Source organism: Falco punctatus (assembly GCF_963210335.1).
Source record: "Falco punctatus genome assembly, chromosome: 1".
NCBI lineage: Eukaryota > Metazoa > Chordata > Aves > Falconiformes > Falconidae > Falco > Falco punctatus.
In genome coordinates, this window is record NC_137580.1 from 57462339 (window position 1) to 57472407 (window position 10069).

Consider the following 10069-nt stretch of genomic DNA (forward strand, 5'->3'; position numbering starts at 1 on the left):
AAAAAAAAGTAAAATAATTCAAACAAACCTTTGAACACTACTACAGTGACAGATGCTAGGAAAATTTAACAACGGAATCACTTTCCTTTTGGTCACCTTTTGCCACATTTGTGAATCCTGGTTTTGCTCATATCGTTTTGCTTAATATATTTTTTTCAGAATTAGCAACACACATTTACCTTCTTTCCTGTGGAAGAATAATTATAGCTTGAAGTACTCTTTCAGGATTTTTAAATTATTATTTAAGAAGAAAAAAGAGAAAAAAATACTCCAAAAAATCGTTCTCATCCATGCACTTCTGCTAGGGAATTTCTAGGTTCTGGATTCCTCCTTCCTCTTTTCCTATCCTGTTAATTTCTGAAGAGAGGGAGGTTCAAATATAAGAATACCCCTACAAGCAGAACAATGCACGACTCCACCTTAATATCCCTAAATCTACCACAGGTTTCTGGCCACAGTGTCTCAAACAGCTATAAAAAAAACACCTTTGAACTTCTCAGCCAAACGTCAGTACATCCGGGCTAGCCTGCTTCTTTCTTTGCCTTGCTGTCACGAAAACAGCATGCCAGTTGCCAGCCTCTTTTTTTCCAGGACAAGACCTCATTTGTAGCTGAAAGAACAGTAAAAATCTGGTGATATTTGGCCCAACTACTACGCCCTGCTGACAACTGGCACAAACAAGATGTTAGAGTGAAAAAGGAGGCAGGTTTCCACTGAGATGTCAGACACTCAGTTTTCTAAGCCCAATATTGGCTGCATTAAGAGCTGCTGAGACGTTACTGACCAGTGAACCTGGTGCACCGCCACCCTCCCAAACGTGACAGTTCCTAACCCGAGGATCTTAAGTTCTAGTTCAGCAGCGTGAACAAAGGAAGCAAACATGGATCACGAATAAAAAAAGCAAAAGGAAGAAAACCAACAATTCCTAAGGCTACTTACTCTGCTTTGATAGCACTGTAAACATAACAACTCTTTCCAATATTCATTTATTAGTTAGCATTGATTTGCAAGGGTTTAAGGCGTTCATATATCTTCCTAGACCAGCATTCTGGTCTGTAGCAATTGCTTACAAAGGGAACTTCAAAAAGTAAAATTGAAAATGTCCCCAAATCATGTGCCAACTGCGCCTGATGGGCAGAACCAGAGGAGTCATTTATACTTCCCATGCTGTGCTTTCCCAAGATCTCTTTGAGAAATTACTTCTAGAACTTGAACTAATTTTTGAGAAAAAAAAACTATCAATATTAATGTTTTAAATGAAAATTTTTATTTTAGAAGTTTGGAGTGCTTGTTTTTTTAAACTCTAAGTGGTCTATTTCTGAGGCTATGTGAATCTAAAGAAATGTATTCTTTCTCCCCTTTGGATTTTCAAATTCTTGAGAAGAATGAGAAAAAGGCAAAGAGTGAGGAAAAAATTTTACATGCCTGTAGTTTTCTACTACTACTACTTTGAAAGCATTATATAATCATTAGTAGTATTCATTCTGAACCAAGAAAAATCTATCCAACACATGTTGCTTTTCTTGTTTGTTCTAACTATACCTACTTAAGGCATCAAGTCTAAAATCTGGCAAAAATAATTAAAGAGTCATAACACATGTTAATTCTGTAGCTGTATTGAAACATTTTCTACCTCCAGCTTCTTGACCATCACCGTGTCTTAAGTACTTCTTGATTGGGCCATAAAAACTCCTGGATTTGTATAATGAGACTTATTAATGCAAAGTCAGTGATATAAAGTTTCTTTCTATTAATTTTTCAATAATTAATATTCTAATATTAAAGTAATTGAAACAAAGCAATTATATGCCTTAACATTTTATTTTCTTGTTATTGTAGCTTAGCAGCATATTATAGAAATCATATTTCAGTAAACTACTCTGAAATTTCTCCCAGAAACTATTTTCTACCAGACCTACTAACATAAACCTTCGCTTGTGACATTCACACAGGCAAGTGGGAACATCAGAGCTCAAACACTTAATTCGTATTTGTAGTAGCATGGCCCAGCGTCTTTGAGGTTCTGAGTGCCCCTTTTGATTTAAAAATGACCTCTTTCTCTTCAAGTTCAAATTCACTCTTTAATTTGCACTGTACCTTACAGAATTTAAAAGCTCCCTTTGACTAGCATCATTACTCTTTGTAGAGGAATGAGGAAGAATATTTCTTTCATACAGGGGAAAACCTGTAACTACATGCAAACAGGATATAATACAGCAAACAACAGTTTTACTCCAGATAGTGTTCTGAAGTTGGCAGTCACCTTTCTAAATAAACAAATTCTGTTTTGTCAATGATCTCTTAAATGCTATTAAAACTCTAGTGTCTGAACCTTTCCCCTTCAAACACAAAAGGCCAAAGCTGGAGTTTAAAAAAAAAAAAAAAAAAAAAAAAAAAAAGGTCAGCAGAAATGGGGTATTTGATATGGGTTGTTGCAATTGGTTTATCTGGAGTTTTCCTGAAGTCCATGCACAGCATGCAGTTTATTCGACCCAACAGCAGCTGACAGAGTGGTTTGCATTTGGGGCACTTTCTCCTCTCAAAAGCATTCTCTTCTGCAATTTCAATCATTACAGAACCTAGTTACATGTTTAGCAAAAAGTATATTGCTTTTATAGAAAGAAAGTCCCAAAGGAAAGTTCATTCGAGCATATCCATGCCTGATGAAAATAAATAATGTATATCTCAACACATAATGTACTTAATACAATGCAGGCATCTTATTTAAAAATTAATATGAAGAACCGCACATGTAACAATCTTAAAAAAATAATAAAAAAGAACCCACCCAAAAAACACCACAGTTCAAGATTTTCCATGCTGATACACAGAGAAGTCCAAAATAAGGCCCAAAACATCATATATCCTTATCTGCTTATTACTGGTACAAATCTGGTTATATACACTCCCTAATAAGCAGCCATGCCCTTATGTTCAATCTACACAAAGAGTTTCAGAAAATAGACTGTAGGCATCAAACAAATAAGGCAGGGAAAAAGTACACATTTAGGTATGAATATTTAGCAGTAGTGAATGCTAGACCAAGCCAAAACTACCCAAAAAATAATCACACATCTTCAGTCACGCAGAAGAAAAATAAGCAAATATAAAGAAGGCTTCTATGCAAAACACGTGACAGCAAGACAGCTGAGCTGAGACGCCCCTACATGCCCACAAACAAGACAGCCTCACTATTAGGCAGGTGGTCCTGACCCTTCTTTTACAATAAGTCCTCACATCCACCCTCCTCCTTGCCTTAAGAGGATTCAGTTGGATAATTTAACAAACAGCAGCAGCAGCAACTTCTCCACCTTCCCAAGAAAATTTCTGCTGATGTAATGACCCAAAACAGCCCACTAAAAGAGTAAGACAAAGTAGCACAACTGGCAGCTGAAAAGGTGACAAGGCTGCACTGCTAGGGGCAAAGCCACCACTTTTGGCAAAAGTGATGAGCTCAGCCATCTTAGGCTAATTCCCTCATGTTCATCCTGCTCACTTGACCTGCACCTAATGGAGTGGGACTGGAAAAGTCTGACAGCTTCAGAACTTTCACTTATATACACTAGGTGCTCTTCAGTTTCAGGGTGATACATTGGTTTCTCTAGTTTGGGTGATCTACTTACAGCTTTCTTGCCTCCTTCCAGCCTATATCCATTTATAGACCTTGTTATTTCAACCCTACCCTGAAGAAAAGATAAATATAAAAGCTATCTTTTTTTTACATAGCAGATTTTACTACACAGACTGTTACTGACATTTCATTTAGTTGCATGTATGCCAACACACCACGTATCAGGAAATGCAATGACTCATGTCTTATGTGCCCCAAAATATACTGCACAGATGGCCACCATTAAAGACCACCTAAGTTCATAAAGAGGGTCAAGTACAGAGGTCCCCCTCCATAATCCCTTAAAAAAAAAAAAAAAAAAAAAAAAAAGACACATTCATATTTTATTGGTTGAATAACTACTAACAAAAACTTGCTTTTCCTGTGACAACTGACAGGCTGTGGAAAAGCCATCGTTAAGTGCCCTGTCCCTTCTACAGCAAAGAAACTTGCTGCTTCCGCAGTACAGGGATCCACAAGTACATTTATTATCACAAAGTACAATTAAATACATTTTTTTAAAAAAGAGTGGAATTTAGTAGCTTTTTCAAAAGTTACCATAAATTTGTATTAATCTTTCATTTTAAGGTTTCACTTTTTGATATGTCAAAACAATTTTGGAAGTTGTAAGAAAGAATTGGTATATTCTCTGGAGACAGTCTATGGAGTTTCAGGATACAAGACAACTACTGTCATGATTTTTTGAAGTCAAGGTTACAAGTAACAAAAAGCTTTCTACAAAAAGATTGAACACATTATTATTTGGGATGTTTAATATTGGAGGGATAAAGTTAACACCTACTAAATATCATATTTATTTTATTGTTTTAAAAGGCATCAAAAATAGTATGTCATGAAAAATAAGATTTCTCTTGATTGTGAAGTAACGCTGATTTTGCCACTAGCATATAAAACTGCCATTGAAAGATGTCTGGAAGTTCTCTAGAGCACTGTACTGCCACTGATAACTGCTACCCCAAAGGACAGTTTGGATGAGAAAATCACGTAACAGCTCAGACCTATTTTTTCCCCAGGTTTTATTTTTCTTTGCAGTTTAACACTTGCTTGGAAAACAGGTTAAAATTTATCATACAATAATGATTTCTAAAATATTAACAAATTGTGCTTTTAAAAAGCATAATCCATGAACAAACTGCAACAGAAGAAGCAAATCTGTCCTTCTGCTAAACCCGTGCACACCTCCACATACACTCCACCCCATCTCCTCACGAAAAACAAGACTGGCAACAAAACACCTGTTCCACAGTTCTTCATATGATCCCTTTTCATATAAGTTCCTATCATGGCATTGCAAGGTGATTTCACCTTTTTTATTTAAATTACAGTTTTGTTGCTGCCATCAAATGAAAATCCACAGGATAAAAATTAATCCATTACACCTACTTTGTTAAATACTGTATTATCAGAGCAGAACCTCTCTTGAGAGCCAGGAGTTCATTTTTGGTTGGTAAAGGAGGAAGTGATCTTCAGTCAAGCTAATCCTATGGGAAGGTAAGCGATTCTTAACTCCAAGTGCTTTTTTCATTCACAGAAAGTGAATTCACAGTGATTCAGAAGTATCTGCCAGGTAGCTCTCCCCAGTTTTCACGTGCTTGTTGTCAGCACCTGGCAGCCATAGCTCAAATAATTCACTTCCTTTTAAAGCTGCTCCATTTCTTTCTGATTTTATAACACATTTTCAAAAACGACTACTGTGCAGGCAGATACAGCTCACTTCCCTGCTACAACTTTGTTCCCAGGCTCACAAATCTAAGTAAGTTTGAAATTCACTGTCACAAACTCTTACCAAAAAGAGGCCAAGGCCAACGACCTCGATGTAGCTTTGGCAGGCGTGACGTTAAGAGCAGCCCCGATCTCTTACATTGCACGAGTTCTTGAAATATATGCATGACTTCTGAGTCAACATGAGCGAGACTGTATGAAAATCTCATGCACCATCTGCAACACCGATTTACCAGAAAATGGTAGGGACAAGAGTTCAAGGACAGAGAAGCACCCACAGGACAGGTGTGCCTTTCTGTTTAGCAGACAGACATACCACAACTGCAGCACAGCAAGAGAAAGCTGTGTGTTCATTCTTAGAAACACAATAAAAACATTGTTTGTTCTTTTTCATTATCCAGAAACAATTATTTATTTCTCACCTGGACAAGATTATTAATCAAGTAATTATTAGAAACACAGAAGAGCTTTTAAGAAAGCAGTAATGTGTCATACTCACATTCACTGGAAACCAGTTGTTCCTGCCTAGACTGTAAGCCCCAGAAATACATGCACTTTTCATTAAAACAGATGTCATATCTTACAGAAAGGTATTCATTACATAATGCTTTTCATTGTAAGCAGCACAATGGTTTTTTTAACTCATATATTGCATTGCTAAAAGTAATTTTTGTGGCACCCAGGCCTCCTTATTTTTAAACAAATTTAGACAAAATAAGAGAATTTTCTTACATCAATCAACGTAAGTAACAATCAAAATTAGTATTTTTGCTACAATATCAGAAACCTCAGAAGAATGGTTCAACAGACCATATTCAAACTGCAATGGACTAAACAACAGAATCCATACTGTAACTTAACGCTCTTAAAGTTATGAAAACTAAGATTTCTTAAATACTACAGAAAAAAGCAACCTGAGGACCAGCCAGTATAAAGCCTCCATCCCATCCACAACTTCAGTAAACAATTCTTAAGCGGGAACATCCTCACTTCACTGTTGGATTAAAAGAACATTCCTGATCCCATTTAAAAAGAAGTAATGCCTAAAATTGTTGGCACAGACATAGCATTCTGAAACTAGGCCATATGAATGTCACTTCATTGTTGTTACTGAAAGAAAAAAGATCAACTACAATAAAACCTTAGCCAGCACTGCAACGTTATGCCAGCTAAGCAAGCCCTTAACCAGACCCATGGAGCTCTGCTGCCTTTCTGTTATATACTTAAATACTCTCTACAGATGCTTATTTTTATGTATACGGATATGCATGCAAGCATACCCACTCCTCTTCTGACGCTGTTCAGTATACAAAATTCTGAAGTTATCATATAAACCATAAAAAGTAGCATTTGCTTACAATTTTTTTATGAAAACACAGAAAAAAACCTCTCTGAAGTAACTTATTAGCATACGAATTTATTGAATTTCCAAACACATACTCAACATAAATATTGCGTAATTCCTTGTTCTGCACATACTGCATCACTTGATTGGAAAACGTTTTAAGAAAAGAAGCAACCGGCTTGCCCACTTCAGCTCAATTCACTCAGCATCCATGTGAATCACAATACTTACACCCAGTACAGGCTGCACAGAAAGGGCTGCTCCTGGCTGGCCTGCACAGTGGAAAGCCGTCAGAATGCAACTCTCACACACTTCCAGAGCAGACATGCGGCATGGCAATTTTCACAAATGGAGTGGCAATGGTAAAAAAAAGTGACATAAACCCCATCTACCTAATCAGTGTGCACAGAAAATTAGTTTGTTGGTAGATTATCCAAGTACCACTTCCTGACAAGAGAGTCAGGAATATCTTCCTCCGCTGTGCTTACATAACAGAGGACATATAGGAGAAAACAGCATCACATATAACCTCTTCTCAGATAACCTTTAGTATTATTATTATTTTTACTCTCAGTCTTAGCATAGCTGACAATTACCTAGACTAAATTTTGCAATTCACCTCCTTACCTATACAGCAATTATTTTTCTAGTTGTAGATTGCATTTATTGTAACTGAATGCATCCCATGGTTTACTTTAGTTTGGAAACTATATACATTAATAAAACCAACTTTAAGGATTTTTAATCATTTTCATGAGACACCTTCAACTGCTACTATAAAACAATAGAAAAACCCTTCTGGTTATCTTTATTTCAGCAAGAACATTAATAACTACCAAGTACTATTACAAGCTATAATTTGGAACAGATACAGTTAATCTGCAAGAGATGAGCAAAAAGTGAAAAGCAAACCCTATAAGGATGCCTGTTTTGAAACATCCATTGCTTTAACTCAAAAGTCATAAGTTGAGAAGTTATTAGTCCAGAACATGAATTAGCCGTTAGTGCAAAAAGCAAATCTCACATCTGAATAAACCATTAGGACAAACTAAATATCTGCATACTCTCCAAGCGCCAATTAATACACCGTACAATATATAACTTAGTACTAATTCCTTCAAACAAGACAGGTGAAACAAAAAATGCTGTATTAGGGTAAAAATCCCAATGGAGGTACTCTGATGAAGCGTTGGATAGCAGAAACTGTGCATCCCAGACACCTCAAAACAGCCATTAATGAAATATAACTTAAAGCTGAGATACCAGATACCTCCTGCTTCCGACTTCTTTAATCTTTACAAATGCAAAAAACTTAAGGCATATAGCTGACGTACAGTTACACCATCCTTCTCATCTCCTGGCATCCTGTCATCAAGCTGCTGTGCTTACGACAGCAGAGCCTGCTACACAGTGCAGGGCAGCTCACAGGCCCGAGACCCTGCATTGAAGCATGTGTGCAGGGGTGATCCGAGGACAGACTGGTTGTCTTTACCAACAGCAGCATCCTTGCCTGCGTTGGTAGAAACTCTGGATCTGGGCTATTTAGAAGATCAAAGTGGGCACTTTTTGCAGGTATAATAATGTGTCTGAGGAACAAAAATAATACCCCCTGTAAAACACTCAGTCTGAGGACGCCTGTTTTGCTTCAAAGGAGCATTGAGCTTGGCAGAACTAAGCCACAGCGTCTGCATCTGATAACTCTGCAGAGACGAGCATCTGCTTGCACCTCTCTTGGACAGCAAAGGGTGCAAAGAACTTTATCAGACTAAAACAACTGCAGCCTAAGGAAAATGAAAAAAATTAATACACACACACACACACATATATATATATACTCTTACATGACAACTAGGAAGCAGAATAGCACACTTTGCTCACCCCTCACAATGGCTATGCCAAGTTGCACCAGCACAAAGGATAGCTAAAAACCTGTTTTTAAAGCGTAATTTTACACAGGGGCATGCAAAAAAAAAAAAAAAATTAAAAAAAAAAAATATCCGGTATGAGGCCGCGGCTGCCGGTGCCAGCGGCGGACCGAGGTACTTACTGCTGCTGCTGCTCCAGGATTTCAGCAGAGACTTGATGCTGATTTCGAAGAAGAGGGAATCCTGTAGGCTGAGCATGGTGCCGGGGGCAGGGCGGGAGCGGGGCGCCGCCAGGACCGGCCACCGGCAGCGCCACCGGCGGGAGGAGCGTGCCGGCGCCCGCGCCGCTGCCGCGCGGCCTCCCGGTGACGCAGGGCCCGGGGCGGGGGGGGGCGCTAAAGGCGGCTCCTCGCGGGACCCCTCCCGGCCCGGAAGGCCCCGCCCCGCGCCGCTGCCCGCGGGGTCCCGGCGCGTCCCCCCGCCAACGGCAGAGCGCCGTGCTGCTGCGAGGGAGGGGACGGGGCCCCTCTGCGCGCACCCGCGCTGCCCAGGGACGGTCCCCGGTGACACGGCGGGCAGCGCACCCGCACTGCCCAGGGACAGTCCCCGGTGACACGGCGAGCTGCGCGGCCCACCCCTCGGCCGCCGAACCACGCAGCCACTGACAACCGAAACCCGAAGGGCTAACGGGCTCCTCGCGGAGTCCTTCATGCACTCGCAGCCGATCCGTCACACTTACAGCGAGCTCCGCAGCCGCCCGGCGTTACTGCGCGGCGCCAGAAGCACGGCCAGCCTTCCGCGGAGAGATCAGCGACATAAAAGATAAAAACACCCCAGGCGTGACAAACAGGTGCCCGGCGGAGGGCAGGAAGGGCCAAGTAGGATTCCCAGGGTGGCCGCCTGCAAGAGAGCTATGGGTGACTGAGCTTCGACACCTGCCGCTATTAGCGGTTTGGGTTGTTTTTTTTTTTTCTTTTAAAGGACTTCACACCACCGTTTTCACATTTCTGATGGTTTACTTCGTTCAGCATCACCTCAAAGGCCATGACGAAAAGCATCTTAGGTGTGAAGTTTCCAGATTCCTAGGGATGCAATCCAGCACCGCCCTTTAGATAGGGCTCTGGATCTACCCCCATTCTTTCAGGATAAAGCAAAATACCCCATTGCAGCACAGGGTAAAGCAGTTTAAGATAAACCTCCTTCATCCTGCCCACGCTACCGCATACCATCAAAAGGCAGTGGCCCTCTCTCAGCTTGGAGTGCTGTCTTTACGCAGGCCAAAAATGCATCTGAAAGCATCTCAAGGTTTTAACGGACAAACCTAAAAGTAGGCCAAAATTTCAGAAAGATGTCTGCTTCCTGCTGACAGGAAGAAATTATATCAAGAAAATAACACTTGTTTCCGTAACTGCCACCAAACTATACACACAGCATTGTATATGACCCCTTGGGTCAAATACAGAAAACGGAGAGAACTGTACTCTGAGATTACTGTGACACTGGCTG

General features: G+C 40.2%; 1 protein-coding gene across 5 annotated transcripts in view; it reads right to left on the bottom strand.

The window, feature by feature from the left end:
- The window catches only part of FRYL (FRY like transcription coactivator), a 179603-nt gene that overhangs the window by 128539 nt on the left and 40995 nt on the right, over positions 1 to 10069 (bottom strand). The window contains exon 1 of one of the 5 annotated variants that reach the window (XM_080403807.1): positions 8746 to 9099. The exons of 1 other annotated variant lie outside the window; for it this stretch is intronic. In XM_080403807.1, the coding sequence (XP_080259933.1) occupies positions 8746 to 8821 (76 nt within the window). In that variant the 5' untranslated portion in view covers positions 8822 to 9099. Of the gene's footprint in view, positions 1 to 8745; positions 9100 to 10069 lie in introns of those variants that run through there. 3 more of the 5 variants (XM_080403803.1, XM_080403805.1, XM_080403804.1) reach the window with 3 other exon arrangements.